This window comes from Pteronotus mesoamericanus, unplaced genomic scaffold (assembly GCF_021234165.1).
Source record: "Pteronotus mesoamericanus isolate MK-2021 breed Mesoamerican mustached bat unplaced genomic scaffold, CSHL_Meso_final scaffold_54, whole genome shotgun sequence".
Lineage (NCBI taxonomy): Eukaryota > Metazoa > Chordata > Mammalia > Chiroptera > Mormoopidae > Pteronotus > Pteronotus mesoamericanus.
Genome location: NW_026555321.1, coordinates 66,688,844 through 66,711,454, shown reverse-complemented (window position 1 = coordinate 66,711,454; position 22,611 = coordinate 66,688,844). Strand labels below are relative to the sequence as shown.

Here is a 22,611-nt window from a genome sequence, read left to right as displayed (position 1 = left end):
TACTAACTGCCTACTATGTGCCAGGCTGGGGTTAAATGGGATAGGGGAGGATAAGAGTGAATAATACACATCTCTGTTCTCAGGTACTTCGTTCTGGAGGATGACACGCGTCCATCCACAGACAGTCATAGGTCATTATCCTTAGACCCTAGAGACACAAAATGGAGGTCAAGTTTGACCACCAAAGGTCAGCTGAACCAGATACGGGAGCTCAGCTTCACAGAGTGACAGTGGGACAGTATCAAGATGGCCTGTAGCAGTTTTACATAGCCTAAAGTAAACTTAGGGGACAAATTGGTTGGGGATGCCCCATTCTTGAGGGGTTCCCCTGGTAAGCATAAGGGGGAATCCCCCTGAAATGGTGGAACCCCAACAGTAAATATAAGGGTTAGAGGGGAGAACAGATCCCTGATTGCTAGTAGAAGACTGGAAGGGGTGGGGGAATTCTTAAAAACTCCACTTACAGAACAGGAGATCCCCTTCTGTTAACTCAAAGTTCCCTCATACAGGGTATTCTGAGACATCAGTGGTTACTATCCTCTTGAACTTTGTTTCTGATTCCATTTTCCTTCAGGGTTTAGAGGAAAACAATGGAATATATGAGTATATTTATAAATATAGAATACTAAAAGTATAAATACATATATACACACACATATACCACACAAGCACACCATTTGGCTGTTAGGAGCTCAGTGGTCCCAGAATTTATGTCATTTATTTGTACCACTGGAATCTAACTGTTCATTCCTTATTAGTCCATATTTAAACATAATTCCAGATAGAAGACAATGTAAGGTAAGACATATGTGTGAAAAAAATTCAGTCCTGACACAATACCATTGTGGATTCCAACATTTTTGGTGGTTTCAGCACTACCAGAAGACAAAATAATACTAGCATAAACTTATTTAGTGCCTATTATGCAGTAGGCATACAAGATGAAAAGCAAAGATATGAATTTAACAGTTCTGGAATGAAAATAACCTTTGAAGCTGAAATGAAAATTCTCAAGTCTATTTTCACTTCCCATCACCTTAATCCTAGATAAGCAATTAACTTCAGTAACTCTTCTGTCTGTTTATGGAGGAGGCAGTGGTGGTTAAAATATAATAAACAATGCACTTATTTACAAAGTGCCTGGAATTTAAAAAATGCATTAAGGACAAAGTATTATTATTACATTCTTCAATATGTTCCAAGGAAGCACATATTAAATACAGCCAAGCAGGCAGAATCCTCTCATCTCTCCAAGGCACAAATTAGGTCAACCACGTCGGAGATTCTACTACCCTAAACTTTCCAACTACTGAAACAAAGCAGAATTAAAAAAAAACAACAAACAAAACCCATAAACTGTACCAATCTGAAGACCTATATTGGAATTTCAGGCTGATGATCACTGGTGGTCAGGAGACAACAAAATCATTATTGGGGGAAAAAATCCAAAGCCAAACTTTTTGTGGCAAGTTATTAGCATCATTTTTTACATTAAAATTACATTTCATGTATTATATAGATAGTAAAGTTACAGTGAATTATGTGCAAACTGCTTTGAGTAGATCTATACAATCTATAGTAGAGTCTGACTCTGCATGCATGTGTGCAGTCCATTAAAAAATATGCAGATAAGTGGTATTTTATAATACAATGTGCAAGAAAATCTGTTTTTTAAAGTTAATCTTGAAAAACATACCATATTTCATGTTCCACATTATATATTCAAAGCTTTAAGTACTGTTATTTTAAAAATAGAAACTTCTTAAGAGAACAGAATTATAAAACCAGAGTGCCTAAAAATTGTAACGCATGCTCTTTATAGAACATGTACAAGTTTCCATTAATATACAGATTAAACCTCTATAAATATCCTTTGTCCACTCAATAATTATCTTGAACATATTTTATGCTTGTAATTAAATTTTTAATATATTTCTTAAAAGAGTAAAAAGCCCTTCTATAGTTTGAGAACATTTTTACCTGAAATAGCTTTGATTAAAAGTATCTTGAGTTTTCACATATAAAGTAGTAAAATGGGTCTAAACATTTCAGAATTTGCTGAAGTTAGCATATTAAAAATTTAAATATCAGTATGAGGACTCTAATTATAAAATCTTTTTCTGAAAAACTCGATTAAGGTTATGAGTTTCATTTCCAGTTCAATCTATTTTTCTAATAACTCTAACTTTCATATGCATTGTCAGGTTAAAATGTAAAAGTCTTAGAAATGGATTCTTGTGTTAGAACAGTGATCAGAGTCCCACACGACGTCCGTCTGAGCAGACTCCTCCCCGCTCCTGGGGAAAACCCTGCCTAATATTTATAACGTTATGACAGTGTAATACTCACAAGGTGGTTGTAGAAGTATAAACACCACTGCAGTTATCTGATTGGCTGCTGGTGATGTAACACCCCTGTCAATACTTCCCAGCGAACGCACGTGTTCGACCTTTTATTTAAATTTCCATTTCATCACAGCAGTAAGACACTCGGGGCGGTGCATTTTCAGTGAAACGATTGTCGCCCGGGGCCCAAGGTGCTGCCTGGCTTACACGAAGCGTCGCAGCGGGAGGTGTCCGTAGCTGGAGCCTCCACGAGCGAAAGGCACCGCCCGGGCCAGCCTTTGTCAAGAAGCAAAATAAAATAAGTTCACTTCCTCGGGCGCCGTCACCCGCCCCCAGCAAATGACACGGCCGGAGCGCCGCTCCCACCGCTCCCACAGTCATTTTCCAAGTCCCAGGTGAACGCGTGGCAAAAGAAGGAAAATGAGCGACCCGGGCGCGGGTAGGTGTGTGCGGGCAGCGGGGAGGCGGCCAGCCCCTGACACTCGCCAGCTGTCTGTCCCCGCGGAGCCCGGCCCCGGCCGCACACGCCCGCCCCTCCCGAGACCCCGGCCCGCCGCGCAGCCCCGAGTCCCCCCCGCCCGGCCCCCAGCCCCCGGCCCCCGGCCCCCCGCCTACCCGCCTTTCCCGCCGCCGCCGCCGCCCCCGCCCCCCGCCCGGGTCCCCGGAGCCCCCACCCCAGCGGCCCGGCCCCAAGCCCAGCCCCCTCCCCGCCCGGCCCCCACCCTTTCCCCCTCCAGCGGTGGCTGCTACCCCGGTGCATTGTGGGCGCACGGTCCGTTGTTCATTTGCCATTCGACCTCCGCCGGGGCCTGGTCGGACGGAAACGCTCCGCCGGCTTCATTGTCGGGCGTTATGTGGCGGAGCCCGGCGCTGTAACGAGCCTCGCGCCCTCAGTGCCTCGGAACCGGCGGCGGCGGAGTCCGCAGGCGGCGCGCCGGGTAGGCTCTCGGCTCGGAGGGTCGGCGCGGCGTCCGGAGGGACGGCGAGGGGCGCCCGTACTCCGCCCCAACTTCCAAGGCCGCACGCGCCCGCCCGCTCCTCGCCTCCCCGCCGCCCCCTTCTCCGCGCGGGACGCGGCCCGGAGCGCGGCGGGGCGGGGGCGCAGGACGCGGAGGCGGCCGGAGGCAGCGGCCCGGCGGCGGCGGACGCGCGGGCCGGGTGGGAGGGCGAGGTCGGGCTCCGCGAGACCGGAACGCGGGGAGCGCGCGGGACGCGGCCCGAGGCAGGAGCTAGCCGGGCACCGGGCGGCGGCGGCGGCGGCGCGCGCCATGTCGTTCAGCGAGATGAACCGCAGGACACTGGCGTTCCGAGGAGGCGGTCTGCTCACCGGCGGCAGCGGCGGCGGCGGCTCCGCGAACAATAACGCCAGCGGGGAGGCCTCAGCTTGGCCCCAACAGCCCCCACCGCGACAGCTCCCGCTGCCCGCGCCGCAACAGCTCAACGGGCGGGGGGCGGACGAGGAAGTGGAATTGGAGGGCCCGGAGCCCCAGGACCCGGAGGCCTCCGCCGGCGCGGCCGCCGAGGAAGCCCAGGAGCCGCCGCTGCCCCCAGACGCGGGCGGCCCCAGTTCGCTGGGCGGCGGAGCGGGGGGCCCCCTGCTAGCGGAGAGGAACCGTCGGACTCTGGCCTTCCGCGGCGGTGGCGGGGGTCTTGGCAACAATGGCAGCAGCCGCGGCCGGCCCGACCCCCCGGCGTGGCCCCCGCGGCATTTCAATGGGCGAGGGCCAGCGGCGGTAGAGCTGGAGCTGGACGCACTGGAGGGGAAGGACCTGATGCCGGACGGCGCGTCCCTGAGCGACAGCACCGAGGACGAGGAGGAGGGGGCGAGCCTGGGGGACGGCAGCGGTGCGGAAGGCGGCTGCAGCGGCAGACGGTCGGGCGGCGATGGCGGGGACGAAGCGGAGGGCGGCGGCGTGGGGGCCGGCGATGGCGAGACTGTCCAGCACTTCCCGCTCGCGCGGCCCAAGTCTCTGATGCAGAAGCTCCAGTGCTCCTTCCAGACCGCCTGGCTCAAAGATTTCCCTTGGCTGCGGTATTGCAAGGATACCGGCCTGATGTCTTGCGGCTGGTGCCAGAAGACTCCTGAGGACGGCAGCAGCGGGGACCTTCCACCAGTGGGGCACGACGAGCTGTCGCGAGGGACTCGCAACTACAAGAAAACCCTCCTCCTGAGGCACCACGTCTCTGCCGAGCACAAACTCCACGAAGCCAACGCCCAGGTACAGTATATTCTGCTTCTACTTTGTCAGATCCTTTACCGAAAGATCTGCCGGCTTAGAAAGCTGCTTTCCTTGAAGCATCGTTGCCGTCTGGAGAAGTGTGGTTCGCAATTTCTGCGTGGGAGGTTAGCCTGGGAACAAGTTTTCAGAAGTTGTGTGTTGAGAGGGAGAGGGAATGACAATCTACTAATCGTAGCGCTGAATTTTTTTTTTAATGACTCAGATTTCTTTGGCTATCAGATTGAATCAAAAACAAAACTTAGTACAACAAGGTTGAAGGTTTTAACCCTAAAAGGTTGACTTTGCGGGAAATGTTATTGCCTGTGATTTTTAAAAATCTCCTTAGGTTCATAATCTTCTAGGACGCTGGTGGAAGTCAAATCAGGCAACTTTTTGAAGAATGAATTAAACAGTTTTCTTAGCATTTGACTCTACCCCTTTTAGGGAAATAGCCAGCCGAGAATATTCTTTTTATCAGGTCAGAATAATTTGAAATATGAGAGTAATATGTAAATGTAGTGGAAACTATTTGCTTAACACTCCTTTATTTTGTGAATAATTTTACTAAATTCATCTCTGTCGAACTTCTTATTGAACTTTGCTTTTGGTAAATTATTGTTTCCTTCTACCCAGATTTCTGTGTTCAGATTTTTGTACAGTCCCTCCTTTTCAAAAGTTGATTTGGATTGTTAGAGAATATATTAACCAAACTTCTTGAAACCAAGTCCTTATTTGCAAAACAAGTAAGCTGCACGTTATTCTTTTTTGTTTTAGTATTTCCATTCTGGAGATAGTAGTCTACCGTTTTGATAATCCCCTTTCAAGCCAAGCAGAGGTTGATCAGTTCTTTAAGACTTTGGGACAACTTTTGGTGGTTGCTGGAATTCATTCTTTTGTACTGGTAGCCAGTTCTTGGTTTAGAAAGTCGACTTGCAGGTATTAGTCCTTCTCATTATTGGTGTGATCTTGCTGTTCAAACCACTTATACTGGAATTAATTGGGCAGTATCTAATAACCCAGTAGCCCAGAAGCTTCTCAGAAGTTCAGGCTAAACTTCAAAGCATAGGTTTATTTTTCCCAGTGGACAGTGGCAATACTTTTTGCCCAAATTTTAGCTGCCTAAGCTCTGGAGGGAACGTTACTTAAAGATATGAGGCCCAGAAAGGTTAAGTAAATTGTCCTGAGTCTTAGAGCCCTTGGTGATAACTGAGACTAGAGCCTGTAAGGAATGTTGTAATGGGAAAAGAATGGGTTTTGGAGTAAATCTGGGTTCAGATCTCAGCTTTCTGCAATTACCAGCTTTGTGAGCTTGGGCAATGGAGTGAAATGGTACTAACATTTCCTTGTCTTCCGTATGCAAGCACCCATTTACCTTAACTCTACAAAATAGTAATTTTGCCCTCATTTTATAGGAGTCTGAGTCTTTAAAGGGTTAAGTAATGTATTTCTGAAGTTAATTAGTAAAATGATAGGGCTGAGTGACTTGTGAAAATGAAAAGTGGACTTTTCTAAATAAAGATAGATTGGTTGTTTAGAAAAATTTAAAAAGACAATTAGAATGAAGATTCATAATATACAATGGATCAGCTATTCCTCTTATCAGCATAGTCTCTCCTTGTAGGCAAAGCTTAATGAGAATGCAAATTGTAATTAGCTGCTTAGTGAATCTGAAATTAGAGGAAGGGGAATTAGTTGGATCACCTTATGACAGACTTGGTATGGTGCATGCATCCTTCCCCCAGGCATGTATCTGGATCAGGGAATTCATTTCTAGGTAAAACCATTATTAAACTCAATCTCTGAATTATCCCTCCCCTCTTATCCCCTTTGCTTCCTTGAAGCTCCCCTTTTATAGACCTTATTTGCAACTCCATCTTTCTCTTGGGACATTCTTTCACTAGGCTGAGGGGAACAGCTTAGTTTATCTGAGGCTATATATTGGTTCCCTTCATTTGATTTTGGATGTTTCTACTCTGAATTGATCCTAATCATTTCTCTGTTTTAATTCTAGCTCCCATTAGTTTGGGGTGTTACTTTGCTGTTTTGCATACCTTGCAGGTACCATCTACATTTCTCTTTGTTAGTGTGAGTGACAGGTTCAAGAACTGACATATTTCTGTGGGCAGGAATTCATTTTTTTTCTATTGTTCTGCAGTCTCTGATATCTGTAGGAGGCAGTATAACCCAGTCTGTAAGAGCATTTTTGGGTTTAAGGTTAGGAGGACCTGAGTCCCATCCTCTTTCTTGGCAGGCAAAACTTCTAGTATGCAAAGTATATATGCATAATCACATAATCACTCAGTAAATGATAGCTCTTTTTTTTTTTTAATCATCGTTCTTATTTTATTTGCAGATAAGCGTAACAAGATGCTTTTTTTGTGGCCTAGTATCCCCCTTGTCATTGTTACCAGTTTGATCAGCTTGGAAGCCACTTTATCTGGTGGAATCACTCTGATTCTAGAGAGCAAACTAGCTCCCTTTTTCATACCTTCAGAGACTGATCATCCAGTTATTTGAACATTTTAAGACTTTATTATCTTACATGCAATTTTTCTCAGCTTTATAAAAAATACCTTACATTAACTTTCTTCTGTCTTAAAAATATTGAGAGTTTTGGAGTTCTTTAGGCAAGAATTCAGTTTGAACCTGGGGTAGTTCACTCCCTTTATTGCGCACTCTCCCCCCGCCCCCCCCCCCGCCCCCTCTCTGCCTCTCTCTCAGTTTTAAGGAAGCCTGTTTTGGGGGAGGAATTTGGCCAAATCTTAGTATGTCACTAAGGCTAACAGTTACTTTTCTATAAGTAAGAAAAGCTCTTTCTCATTAATTCTATGGTGGTGACCAAATCATAATAGCCCCCTATTAAAAAGTTTGATATTCTTTTGTTAATTGGATGTAGGTTGGTAAGGACTCCTCATGGAGGAGTCTGCAAATAAGCTTTCAGAAGCTGCTCTGAGCCTTCTGTTTCAGAGATCCCTATGTCTTTTATAAGGATGTGTGAGTACAGGATGTAAGGCAGGGGTTCCCAACCTCCAGGCCCCCATGTTAGAAACTCGACCACAGAGGAGGTGGTGAGCTTGAATGTAATACCATCCCGAAACTATCACGCCCCTATCTGTGGAAAAATTGTCTTCTGTGAAACTAGTCCCTGGTGCCAAAAAGGTTGTGGACCCCAGATGTAAGGGATAGCACATAGTTTTTATTTTGAACAACTAATGTATCTTCATAGAATCAAGTTCAAAAATTAGCTCATGCAGGATTTGACCATTTGGCCTAAAGGACTTTAAAATTGCTTTAATAACAGTGATTACCATTGTATCTTGGTTCAGGTCATTTTCTATCCACTTGTGAAATTTCCATAGCCTAACTCACACATTCAGTCAACTTCACAGTTTACTAAACTCTGGCACATGTACTCAGATGTATTATTATTATAAATTTATTTAACTTTTACAGAAAGTAAATACTGAATTCAGATCAGTGGTCTGATTGAAATCACTAATTAAAATATGTTGAGGTCATCAAATAAAGCAAAGGTGAAACATATCTGCCAGTCTTCTTTGATTTGGCAAAATATGGCTCATCGTTTTGTAGAATAATATTTATATGGGTTCTGACATTCATTGTGTTTGATTCTGTAATTTATTGAAAGAGGATAATGATTCTGGGTAGGGAAGTAAATACTAACTACTTGTTGATTTTTAGCTAAATAGCACGTTCTTATTTATAGATTGACTACAGATGAGCTCACTGTTTGCAACTGAAGTTATCTCTGCCACTCTTCCCGGAATGGTGGTGTAGATTTCTCTACAAACTGATGGCATTATCTAACTCTCCAGGCTAGAATGCTGAAGACCCTGTGGTTCTTTTTCTCCCCGATTCCCCAACTCCACCTTACTGTACCTCTCCCTCTATTAAATTATCCATCTTCCCTAGTTAAAGTCCTTGCTTATCACAAGTATATTGCACTAATAACAGTAGCTTCCCCTGGTCAGATTATCTCGTCTTAGTTCCCCGATATTAATCCTCCACTTTGCTGCCACAGTCATCTCTTCTGCTAATCCAATCAGATCACTCTACTTCTAAAACTCCATAAGGCACCTATAGCAGTGTTCTTAATCTTGTTGGGGATTCCAGTCTCCTTTGATTTATAAGTGCATATTTGCATATCTTGAGGGGTTTTTTTGGTATCACCTTGAAGTTCTTTCATAAATCTGGAATTGTGAGGATACTGTAGGCCATCTTGTTTTTTGTTTTCCTCAGACTGTCTGATTTGCTTAGAACGTGTATCCTTCCATCTTACTCTTGCATCCTTTAAGGCTCTGCTCAAATGTTTCCTCCAAAGAGTATCTTTCCAACATCTGAAAAAACTGGATTAGATATACCTCCTATTTGCTCTCATAACCCTCTAGTCATATTCTTCAGTACTTTAAGAGTATTGCCCAGTAGTGATAACCTTTTTGTCTTTAATACTAAGAATTTATTACTTGGTTTGACAGATTATTTTGGCCATTTAGCTCTGTTTCACCCACACACACTCTTGACTTACAAAGCCTTCATTGCAAAGGGCATCCTTAATAGGTATTCCAAAACACAGCTCAGTGCTCTAGTCAGCAGCCTGAGAAATTGCTAGTGTTGCTTATAGAAGCAGGGAACATTACTAGTCTCATACAACAGTAATGAGAAAAAATAGTGGTTGAATTGTTGTGCTTGATTTGTATAGTTTTTGTTAAAATAGAATGGGCAAATATATTGGTGAATAGGTTTTTTCCTGAGTTATTTTTTAAAATTGGGACATTTGGTCTGATAATGGCAGAGAATTTCAGAACTTGGGAGTAGCCCAGGAAATTTAGAACACTGTGACTGTAGCCTAAAATGACTGCTACAGTTAGACATAGCTACCTCCTTCTTAAAGTATCTAACTGCTTAATGTGAAACTTGAATTAGTTCTTATAAATGCTAATTCGTTGATTTAGACATTTCATCCTGTGCTGCCATAGTTTATTTTAATTTTAAATAATTCTTAATTCACATCCTTATTTTATATTTAAAAAGAATAGCATGGTGCATGTTATTCTGTAAGTGAAATCTTGCTGATCCTCATTTAGATGTTTCTCTCTTATAATAGCAATGACTTACACCAAGCTGTTCACTCTTTTCTCTCAGCATTTGGATTGTGAACACTTCATAATGATTACTAACATTAGTATACAGTTGGCCTTCTGTTATATGCAGGTTCTGCATCCACCAGTTCAACCAACTGTGGATCAAAAATGTTAAAAAAAACACCCAGCCATTACTTTGTTGCCAACACACACTGATCAGGGCCTACTATGGTTGTGCCTGTTCTGAAGATCTACAGACTTTTTTCTTGTCATTATTCCCTAAACAACACAGCATAACACCTATTTACACAGCATCGATTAAATTGTATTGGGTATTATAAGTGACCTAGAGATGACTTATAAAGTACACAGAAGGATGTGCAAGGATATGTGTAAGTTGTATGCAATTACTACCCGTTTTACATGAGGGACTCGAGGACCTGTGGGTTTTGGTATTGGTGGGGGTCTTGGAACCCAACCCTATGGATACTGAGGGATGAATATATTTGATTAGTCCTCTTTAAAAAGTTATATTGATGATGATGATAATACTTGTTTTTCTTGGTTTGGAGGCTTTAAAATAAATAAAATTTAATATTAATGTTTTCCATTCACTTACAGGAATCAGAAATACCTTCAGAAGAGGGATACTGTGACTTTAATAGTAGGCCAAATGAGAACTCTTATTGCTATCAACTTCTTCGACAACTAAATGAACAGAGAAAGAAAGGTATTCTTTGTGATGTCAGCATTGTGGTGAGCGGAAAAATCTTTAAAGCTCATAAGAACATCCTGGTTGCAGGCAGCCGTTTCTTTAAGACTTTATATTGCTTTTCAAACAAAGAAAGCCCTAACCAAAACAATACTACCCATTTAGATATTGCTGCAGTTCAAGGTTTTTCAGTCATCTTGGACTTCTTGTACTCTGGTAACCTGGTGCTCACAAGCCAAAATGCCATTGAAGTAATGACCGTGGCCAGCTATCTTCAAATGAGTGAAGTTGTTCAAACTTGCCGAAATTTCATTAAAGATGCCTTAAATATAAGCATTAAATCAGAAGCCCCAGAGTCTGTAGTTGTGGACTATAATAATAGAAAACCAGTTAATAGAGATGGTCTGTCTTCATCACGGGATCAAAAAATTGCCAGTTTTTGGGCAACACGGAATCTTACCAATTTGGCAAGTAATGTAAAAATTGAAAATGATAGCTGTAATGTCGACGAGGGCCAAATAGAAAACTACCAAATGAATGACAGTAGTTGGGTCCAGGATAGTTCACCTGAATTGGCTGAAAATGAAGCCCAAGGTCAAACAAAAGTGTTTATTTGGAATAATATGGGCTCCCAAGGAATTCAAGAAACTGGCAAAACAAGAAGGAAAAACCAAACTACAAAGAGATTTATTTATAATATTCCACCTAATAATGAAACAAATGTAGAAGATTGCTCAGTGATGCAGCCATCTGTTGCCTATCCAGAAGAAGATTTGTCATTCATTAAGGAAGAACCAGGTAAATATTGTACATACAAAGGTATTTCAGTTTCATTCTAATTCTGGTTGGATATAATGCTGAATTATACGTTTAATTTTTTTTAATTATAAAAGTAATATACTTAAGTAATACTAAATTTAATACATAAAATAGAAGTAGGAGAAAAATTATTCAAACACCAAATTTTGGTGTCTTAGTTTTTTTTCTCTAGGCATGTATATGTAGGTTTCTTAAAGGCTTGTATTAATAATCGGGCATTTGCCTATATTGTGGTATGGCATGTGGACTCCACTTGATGTATAATTCTTTGACTTTCCTGATCTTTAGACTCTGCTCACTTTTTTTTAAAGTAATACTTTTATTCGTTTTTATGCTTAACCAGCTTCTGGGCCACAAGCTTTTGTTTCTTCAGTTTTTTTCTGGATATCTTTTTCTTCTGTACAACCTCCTCTTCTAGTTAAGGAACAGTCTGCTCATTTCAGTAAGGGTCATCTCATTGTGGCAGGGAGAGCTCAAGTGTGGGTTAATCCGCCCATGAGTTCTATAAGTTCACTGCATTTTGGGAATTTTGTTCACCTGGATGTGCACAATGACTGGAGAATCACCATCTAAGCCTTTAGTTTCGCCATTACCCTCTGCCATTTTTAAGCATGTGCAGCAAAAATTCCGCACTCTTAGGCCACCTACCCTTGTCCAGTCCCACTGTTTGGCCTGGACACACCTACCAACTCCATCCACCATTGCAACAATATGAATGGCACACATTGCTTCTGAAAAGTGGTATCCTTCAGATGCTTGGTGACTTTTTGAATATTCATACCTGAGATGCCCTGGGAAGTTTCATAGATACTCTTAAAGTGAACACAATATTTGAACCTCTTGATTTTCATGATTGTGTGGCGTTTCTGGGTCAAGTGAAGAACCAACCATTTTCAGAGGTCACCCTGGCCACTTTTGGGAAGAGGTCTGTGCTCACATTTTTTGCACTCAGTGCTGGGAAAAATAAACTCTTTAGTTGTAATATGTAGTTTGTCATTTCAGAATATTTTTGAGACCTAGTTTACATCATTTACTCTTCATTTTGGGGGGGGTAAATTAAACATTTGCAAGAGTTTATAGAATTTTGCAAATGGTAATGGGATTATTTTAATTTGATTAGAACTATTGTTCTCACAATAAATTTTACAGAAGCTGGAATATTTTGTCTCACTTCACCTCATTTTTATTAGTTAAGAGAGGTCTCTGAGGCTTACTAATATATCCCCGAAAGAATACGTACAGGAATTTTAGCATATTACGTTTGTTGTGTGGGTATTTTAAAAATGGAGTGAAGGGGCATTGTTTTAGAGTATAAATGGGTTGAAACTTTTCTTTAATGTAATTTAATTTAATTGCCTGTGTCTAACTTATTTGAAGAAGCAGCCAGGTGGGCTGAAGTTTTCTATACAGAACCTGCACTTTTCTACCACTAGCATATATGACTTAATGCTTGCTTTGCCCTAAAGCTCTATCTGTTCAGTGTCTGATTTCCAAAATGGTCATCATCTGAGGAGGGAGTACTTTCTGTTAAAAAGAATTACTGTTTTTATTTCCTTTTCCCTTTGGGAAAAGGGCAAAATGTCATAGCAATCCTATGAAATGGCTCCTGTGGCTTTTTAGGTTTAGGTTTGGTTTTCATCAGTAAAAATTTTACTTATTTGAAAATCAAAATGTATGTATAATAAAACTGTTTGCTCTCTTTTCCACCATACTTATCAAGAAAAGTCTTTACCTATAAAGACCTCAGAGGGAGTTTGTTTAAAGTAGCAGCACTTTATATTGGCTTTATTTTTTAATATAGAAGATCTTGAAGCAATTCCCATAATGTAGAGTTATGTTGTTTTTTGTGTCATGGATTGTTTAATAGCATGATGGGAACCCTAGTGTTTTTTTAAATACATAAATGTACACACACAATTCAAAGAATAAGAGGATTTTCTGGGTGGTAGCTGATTGCCAAAACTAATCAGAGCTAGACCCATTCTTAAAATTAATCCCACATAAAATTGGAGTGATCCAAGAAAAGGAAAGCACTAATATTGACCCACAGTGCATACTTCAAACAAAATAACATCGGCAGCAGTTATCTTTGGCATCTCTAGGTAAGGTATTAATTTTTGGTAGTCAAATATGCTTGCAATTTATCTCTTAAATCTCTTAATTATATTATGTTGTTGGTATCACTTTGGTATCTGAACATTGATTAACTCACAAATTTGTATCAGCAACTTGTACTACATTCCAGCAGTTCTGTGTTTTGGTTTGGTTTTTTTTTTTAAACAACTTTTTAGTGCCTCTAAATCCAACTTCATTTAGTGGTGTAAAATGGGTCTTATGAGAGTATTATGGTTAGGACATAATTGATACAGAGCCAGGAGTTGGCAAATTTTTACTGTAAAGGGCCAAACAGTAAAATTTCTGGTTTTGGTTTTGGTCATCAGGTCAGTTACTTAACTGCCATTGTAGCATGAAAGCATTCATCTATGTGTAAACAAATGAAAATGGGTGTGTTCCAATAAAGCTTTATTTCTAACCCCTGGTATCAGAGCAGTGGGTGTTATTCGTGCCTGTATGCTGCCATCACTTGGGAACTTCCTTGGGTCTCTCCATTGGGTTTTCAGTTTAATTGGTCTGGGATGTGGCCTGGATGGTGAGATATTTATAAGCTATACAAGTTACTGTCCTGTGAGCCAAGGTTGAAATCCACTAATAGAGAGGAAAGAGCAGAAATAGATTCAGGATTTGAAAGTGCACTTTTCTACTTACCAACTTTGTGGTCATGATCAAATTAAGTTAACTCTTGCCCTCAGTTTTCTCATCTTTATGGTACATAATAAGATTATTAGGAAAGTTAAATGGCAGACGTAAAAAGCACAACTATCATCATTTTAATCCACCTTAAAGTTTGGAGACTGTTGAAGTTATTTAAAACCAGTTTTCCAGTGCAGCGTACTTTACACCAAGTTCTAGATAAAATGGTCATATAGCTTCAACTTGACCTTCTGTTTGAAAACTAAAAAGGATTCTTTTTAAAGCAGTTATTCCAATATAGGATGTCTATGATTATGAGGAATCTATTTTATATTGAGCCAAAATTTGCTTCACTTTAACTTCCTAATTCTGCCATTTTGCGTAGTGTAATCTGAGCCTAACCTTTAACCTCTAAGCTACCTTCAGATATTAGGCATTTAAAAAATTGCCCTGAAGTCTCCTAGGCTAAGTGCTCTACCTCCCACCTTGTGGATTTCTTGGTCATAGACATGACGTGGCTTGTTTCACCTGGAAATTTTGGTGGACAGAGTTGACTAAAACTCTACAGGCAACTTCTGACCAGTATAGAACACAGTGGGTCTGTATTTACCAAGGTTAAGGCCTTTATCAAGGTCATTTGACCAGTAGATAATAGAGGCAGGTTTCATGATTTGTTTGGGACTGTCTCACATTTAAATCTTGCCCACTAATAAACTAGTGGACTCAGTCTTTCAAAAAATGAGTCCCTCTTAAAATTTTAAACATGTTTATGAACCCCACATCATTTTGATTATACTTTAATTTCCATTTATTGAGAAAATAGTGAAAGTTTTCAGTGAAATAAATGCTTTTAAACAAATTAAAGTTTCTATACCTAAATGTCTGGAGAGTTGTGAATTCTTCACTTATTCTCTAAGCAGTGCTTGGCATATTTGGATATCTGGATCCCTGTAGGAAATGTGACATCCCCAAATTCTTAAGCTTACAGTTCGTAAAACAAAGCTCTAAATAATGTCTTTTTACCACATAGCATTGAAGCTCGTGTTTGGATGCCTCAAAGAAATGTGAGATGTTGAGATAGAAAGATACACCCCAAAATATCAGGGATTTTATTCAGATGGTATTTTTTTAAAATCTTAAACTAGCATATCTGTAATTTGACTTACTACTGAGATTTAAATCATTTGATGTATGAGGATACTTGCAAGTACAACTCAGGGAAGGTTAGAAACTAATTTGCATTTTACTCTTTTATTGGGATTTATAGGATAATTAAAACCAACAGGAAAAACTAAATTTTGGGTAATAAAAGGATAAAAAGGTGTCAGTTGCTTTGGTAATGTAAAAATTTTAAGTCCTTGTTTTGCTGATTTACAACCAGAAAACAAATTTCAGGCAAATAAAGTAGATAAAAAAGTAAGAACTTAAATTATAGAAATATTTATGCCTAAATTTTTTCCCAAAGTGTACTCATATACTGCTATTTTTAATCAGTACAAATCTGAATATGCATCCCATTTTTGGTCTTTTGATACTCTCAGCTCGGGGAACATGTTTTTCTGAATCTAGACTTTCTATTTATACTAGTCATGATAGCAGGTTGCACCCATTGTAAGAAACTAGTCTGCATGTATGTGTACATTTTATTTATGTATGCATACAGACTTTGTTTTGAACAAAGATTGTGAAATGATTCACAAGAAACAAATAAGCAAAATGCAAATAAAATTTAACTTCAGTGTACTAGTCAAGAGTGTGTTAATATGGTTGCCCTAATTAAGCTTTTAATTGGTTCTAAGATCCAGGCACATCTCAGACATATTGTGGGTTGGGTTCCAGAGCAACTCAAAAAAGCAAGTCATAATCTTGCTGGAGGAGGTTCTGCCTTCAGTTTGTAAAAAAAAAATGCAACACCTGTGAAGCGCAATAAAACTAGGTGTTACACCTGTACTGAACAGCTTTTCTTTTTGTTTTTTAATTAATAGACCTTTTTTTTGGAGTAGTTTTAGATTTACAGAAAAATCGAGCAGGTATGTGCTTTCCTTCCTTCCCCTGCACCCAGTCTGATATATTTAATAAACCCAACATTGATGAATTATTATTAATATGTTGTCCACAGTTTAAATTAAGGGTCACTCTCTGTGTTGTAGAGGTCTGAGGGTTTTGAAAAAGGCCTAACGTCATGTTTCTACTATTACAGTATCATAAAGAATAGTTTCATTGCCCTAAAATTCCCATGTTCCACCTATTTTATCCCTCCCCGCCCTTCCTGTCCTCAAACTCCTGACAACTACTGGTCCTTTGATATCTCTATATTTTGCCTTTTCTAAAATGTCATATTGTCTAAGTAGCTTTTTTTTCCAAAAGGGGGAAACAGCAGTTCTGCAGGATGACAGACTTTTCTGGCACTGAATTCTGAAAGGAATTTCTCCAGTGTGGTGGTTTTGTAGCGTTGACACCAACAAGTATAATGGACAATTTCCTCAAAAGTGTTCTCTAGTAAATGCAGCAGTAGATTATATAATTTATTTTTATCCTTAATAAAAGCTGATCGAATTCAATACTAATGATTGAGTTTTTCTTAATTCCTTACAAATACTCAGATGCAAGGTGGTTTTACATTTTTAATTTTTATAATTGCCTTTTGGCCCAAAGCATATAATTTGAGTATTTAGTAAACACTTTTGAGGAAAGAATGCTGACACAGTATCTTTAAGATACCCTAATGCAGCACATACTTGATGTTTCATTAATAGTTCTAATTACAATAAACTTTTAAATTACTTATCTGCTAACTAGCACTTGTGCTCTGCTGTGTTTTGGGTGGTATTTGGTATTGCTTTCATATGCTGCAGAATCATTAAATCGTTTTATCTTTAAAATGATACAGATTTATATCATTAAATCATTTTATCATTAAAATGATACAGATTTGTACTGATTAAAAATAGCAGTATATGAGGACACTTTGGGAAAAAATTTAGGCATAAATATTTCTATAATTTAAGTTCCTTTTTACATTTTATCATTAAAATGCTTTCTGAATGATATTTTTAAAATTATTAAACATTTTTACCATTCTGAAAAATTGCCATCTGATTAGAGACTTCTAATATTTTGCCCATGCCACATACTTTTCCTATTTAAAATGTTTAGAAACCATGAGGCTTGCGCTTTGGACTTTGTTTTGCCACCTAACTAGCAATGAGTGTTATCCTACATAATGTCTCTAACGGAAAGGAAGGAAGAAAGGTCATAATTCTGAAATCTTGAAAGCTGTAAAAACTTCCCAAAGATTTTTCTTAATCATTTTGGTAACAAAACCTGATACTCAGTCCACAGCAAAACCAGCTATTTATATTCTTTACTTATTTCTTTAAATATGAATATCTGTGTTGTTGCAGAAATACTGTTTGATTACAGGATGCTACCGTAGGTAGACTCCACTGGGAGTGTTGTAGTTAATTACTTTTCTAAAATCTGAAATTTTTGTATTCTGTGTCTTACCCTGTTTCAGGTAACAGATTGTGGGCCTGGATCTTGGGTGAGTTTTCTTACTCTAAGGATTCCAGATGTTCTGCCCTACCCTTCTGGCATCCTTTTTGGTTGAATGTATTATAAAGTATGAGTTACAAGTGATAATGCTAAGTAATTTTTCTTTAGAAACTGTTAATAATCGGGTTTTAAATGGTAGTTTGGAGGCCTGATGCTCATAGTCACCAGTTACTAGGCTATAAAATACACTAATTCCTAAGAATCTTCAATATTTAATCTTAAAAGAATACTAGTAATACTATTTTATAATCTTTTTTTCCCTTTTATTACTTTTACTCTGCCTTGTATTCTTTTCCTTCATTCAGTCTGTTGTATTTGACCCCAGAGATGGCTGTACTAACCTGTAAGTTAGAACCCCAGAGGAAACAGACTGTGTCTACATTAAGTCTGGATGCTGAAGAAGTTTTGTGTGGATCAGATAGAAAAGCATTTTTATGATTTCTACCTGCTAAGGGTATTAAGTTATCTAAACTTCTAAAATATCAAACCTTAAGTTTTTATAATACTGAACATTTGATTTCTGACATGGTTTTAATATTCTGGGTTGACCACAGTTTCAAATTTTCAAAGCTGTACTCTCCAGAAAAGTTGTGTTATAACCAAATATTACATTTCTGGAACTCCAGAGTAGTTTTCCACATCATAATATAAGAGGACATTTGGTAATAAAATTTTTATTTAAAATCCCAAGAAACTAAGTAACGTGCCAGATAATTGTTGATGTAACACTGAGCACTTCTTCACGATGGAGTGGCTCTGTTACCCAGGACATTGTGATAAGTGTTCAGTAAGAAATGTGGCAGGGGCACAGCTGCTCAGAAGAGGTGGGAAGGTTCCTGGAGGAGTAACAGTTCGGTTGGCTCTTTGTGTGTTGGAATTTGCAAGGACAGGGAGGAGGGCATTCACCAACCGCAAGGTAACAAGAAGTTGGAATAGTGGTTAAAAGAATAGAAGGGGGTATTGCGGGGAGGTGAAGTTGGGTGACTAGGTTAGGGCCAAACTGATTTCTGTTTAACGTGGTAATAAATTGTGAATGTTACTTTACAGACTGAGACAATGAAAGGTTTTAACTAGAGATTCGATCTGTTTATATTTGCCATGAACAGAAAAACATTTGAAGGGTGTTATTCATAGAGTGGGGAGTGACCTGGGGAGCCCCGTTAAGGCCTCGTCATGGAAGAACTAACAGCCTTATTTGAGTAGTGCAAAGAAACAGTAAGCCTAGTCTAAAAGAGAGTAGTCACTTACTGTCAGCAGGCTTCTGGGTGAAGGGAAACTACTTTTTGTTGTGTCTCTAGGCTGCTCTAGAAATTCAGGGTGCTTTGTATAGTAATATTGCAACTGAATATACTCCACTGAATGAGGAAAATATTGATTGCAGTGAAGAAGAGAAAATAATCTCTGCTCGTCTATAAAAACATTCTCTTTCCATTGCTTGTTAATCAGATTTTTTAAAAACCCATGAGCAAGAGGTCATGTTTTAAAAATGTAGTATATGGTTAATAGGAATTTATTTTAAATGTATTCTGAGGAGGTGGCTTTAATCATAGACAAAAATGTATTACTGTAAAGAACGATGATAGCTCAAATCTGAGGTCCGCTTAAGATTTTGAGATGGTTTTATTAAATAAAGAAAAGGTTAGTAAAGTGATTGCTGGTTTAGCAGGATAAAGGTAAGGTTTATTTTTGCTCATTTAGCAGAAAAGTATATCAAGTATCACTAGGAAATTAAGTTTAAGATGAATATACTTCTGCACTTTCATTTCCAGCGTTGCAAATTAAACCCCTCCCCCTTTTTTTGATTGCTTGCTGTATGCCCAAGCCACACATTTGATGCTCATAATACACTATCAGGAGGCAGTGTAATACAGTTAATAAGCAATGCAGCTCTCTTCCTCTAGCTTACCTTGGTTTCCTCATACACTTGAGAATAAGTATGTTCTTACTATTGTTACATAAACATGTAAAGTTTGAATGAGAAAGCATATACAAAAAGACTTACTGTTTGATGCATAATATCTGGTTTTTTGTTTGTGTCTAGTTTTGGACAGGGATCTGCTATTACCTGTTCATCGGAGAGAGACATTTGTAAAAATAGAAGAAATTTATACATGGCTTATTATTTAGCTTTGATTTGAATGATGTTACATAGCACATATAATACCTGCTGCCATTCAGAAAGAGCTGTTAATCTCTTGAAACTGTTTAAATGGTTCTTCAAAAAGGTGTATCATTTGTAGAGAGATCTTAGCTCTTTTGGCTAAGTTTAGGTGAAGTGAAAGATTTCCATAGCAAAGATATGAATGTTTAAAAAGCTAGTATGTTAGAGTTTATTTTTTAATGTTAAAATTTTAGAGAAAAGATGACGAGCAACAGTTTTACTGCTTTTGCTTCCCGGCGAAGCAAATGCATTCTTTTATCAAGTGAGTAGTTGGTTGCCCAGCTTCTCTCTTGCTCATATCAACAAAAGTGCTGAAGAATGAGTTGCTAGGCAGTGTGGCTATTTTCAAATAAGGTACAGCAGTGATATGATGTATTGGTTCCTGAGTTAAAGCATGCTGTATACGAAAGCTAATTATCAGCCTGGAAGAGCTCACTTGTATTGACGTTTGTTGTTGATATCAAGAACTAAGTAGTTGGTACTCTCAGAAGAAATTTAGTATCTATAGCATGGCTATGATTTTGTTTTGAGAGGAAATATTGTACACAGAAAAAATATATTTGCCATCTATTAAGCTTTTAGGGTGAGGTGTTCTGTACTTAAATTCTAATACTTTAGAAATGGGGTAGGAGGGGTGAGTGGGGTGTCCAACCTTTTGGCAGCTCTGGGCCACACTGGAAGAAGAGTTGTCTCGGCCCACACATTATGTACACAAACACTGATGTTTTTGTGTAACTGATGAGCAAAAAAGGGTTTTAAGTGAATATATGATTTTGTGTTGGGCCACGGGGTTGGACACCCCTGCCTATTTTAAGAACCAGCAGAGGAAAGCCTTTAACAAATCACTATAGAATGTTGCATAAATAGAAACACCCTATATTTATAAACCCACCTAGGAGAATTTTAAGAAGTGTCCTCTAAAAAAACTACACTTTAGAATGACTTTTTAAAAAGACATTGAGAAACCTAGTAAAATTGTTTGGATAATGATTTGAATTTTATTTTTGATTATTGAAATATATTTAACTTTTTTTATAGGAAAACAAAGCTACTGAATTTCAGTCGATTATTTTCAGCTATGAGTGTTTTACTGTTATTGTGTACCAGAAAACTGAGAAGTTATTCTTCAAATACTATTAATTAAAGCTAAACTAGTAATACAGGTTGCAGAGGGCAGAACATTTAAGACAGCACTCAACATTTGTTGCAAAGCTTTTTATTTGTCATGCATTTTAATAAATACTGGGAACATAAAACCTAAACAGTGTCTCTGCTCTGAAGGAACAGGTAAAGGAGTCTGTGTCTATTTCTGTCCGTGAACTTCCCAGTCATCCTCCTGACTTCCAGTACATTTCCTCTAAGCAGTAATCTCACATTCTACCTGACACAGAAAGTAAGAACCGCTCGGCTGAGATGTCCTAAGTGCCTGTCTTCAGACTTTTCTCTAAACAGATTTTCTTTGCAGACAGAACTCTAGGAATCTTACAAATTAGATCACTTCTTTTTGTGGTATTTTTTCAATACCTTTTAACTTCTCCTCGTTAGTGACTTGTCCTTTCAGCATCTAAATATGTTTATTACTTTCACCTTTAAAAAAATTTTCTTCTCTATTTGTCATTCTTCTTTATGGCCAAATTTCTCAGATTGTGTTGTATCTCATAATTCATTGTTTTTTATTCACAACACAGGCCACTCTTACTCTTTGCTGTTTACCCCACCAGTCCACCAAGGTGCTCTATTTTCTTAGATGAAATGAAAGTAATGCATATTTCAGGCCTCGTCTTGAATTCTTGACAGCATTGTCACAGTGGACTACTTGAAATACTTCTCCTTATGTCTTTTTATACCCTTCTGTAGCTTATTAAATGCTAGGATTCTTCAATATTTTTGTTACTGTCTTTTCCTCAAGGTCTCATCTGTTTACTCCCATGGCTTTATTTACAATGTACAGTCTAACAAATCAAACATTTTTGTCAACAGCTCAAACACCAAATCTGTAGCCTTTGGTACTAAATTTCTCCACTTGGAAGCTTAAATGAAAAAAAATATTAGTTAAATTCTTGAGTGTTTGCTATATACCAGGCAAAGAGCTAACAAGCACTTCTCATTTATCTCAATAATAGTAAATGAAAAGTGCTTAGCTCTTGGCCTGGTATTTACCCCACTTTTATAATAAAACAGCCCTAAATCTTTAGTAAGCATCAGAATCACTTAGAGGGCTTATTAAAATACAGATTTGCTGGGCCCCACCTCCAGAATATCTGAGTAGGTCTGGGATGGGGCCAGAAAGTATTGCTGCTGCTTTAGGGACTACACCAGGGACCAGTGTAGTAATTCTCAGTCACAGATGCAAAACAACCTGCTTCAGTTTTGAAGTGGCAGAGCTGGTCCTGAGAAGTATTGGGTTGGCCAAAAAGCCTGTTTAGTTTTTTTCTGTAAAATAAGAGACACATTTTTTATTTTCACCAATAACTATTGATTTATATTTTGAGTATGCCGGCCACTGTATTTTTGCCATGTATAATGCACACCCATGTTTCTGTGCACATTATATATGGGATTACCCATGGTATGTAATCATTATACACGGCAAAATCCAGTATCTCCCACTATTGCCTTCCAGTGGATAGAGGCTAGGGGTGCTGCTAAACATCTTCCAATGCAAAGACAGCCCCACAGCAAAGAGTTTGGCCAAAATGCCGACAGTATCAAGAAACTTGGCAAACCACTTTTGACATACTTGATCAGTCACAGCACCTTCTCCATACACTGCGCAAATCTTCTATGTGTTTCAGTTAGGTTTTTACTCTTCTTGAAATAATAATGCATAATATGCCAAAAGTGTTGCATAGCTTCTTCTATCCTCAATATTAAAATGGCTGCACAAAAATTCACCAGTTTTGGTAAATTTTTAGGTCATGCTGATAGGACAGGTGTCATGATACAA

The 22,611-nt window shown here is 39.1% G+C and overlaps 1 protein-coding gene across 1 annotated transcript in view; it reads left to right on the top strand.

The window, feature by feature from the left end:
* Positions 1 to 3,576: 3,576 nt before the first annotated feature.
* ZBTB10 (zinc finger and BTB domain containing 10) overlaps positions 3,577 to 22,611 on the top strand; it is a 30,272-nt gene continuing 11,237 nt past the window's right edge. The window contains exons 1-2 of the mRNA XM_054595744.1: positions 3,577 to 4,564; positions 10,288 to 11,176. Of these exons, the coding sequence (XP_054451719.1) occupies positions 3,614 to 4,564; positions 10,288 to 11,176 (1,840 nt within the window). The 5' untranslated portion in view covers positions 3,577 to 3,613. The remainder of the gene's footprint in view (positions 4,565 to 10,287; positions 11,177 to 22,611) is intronic.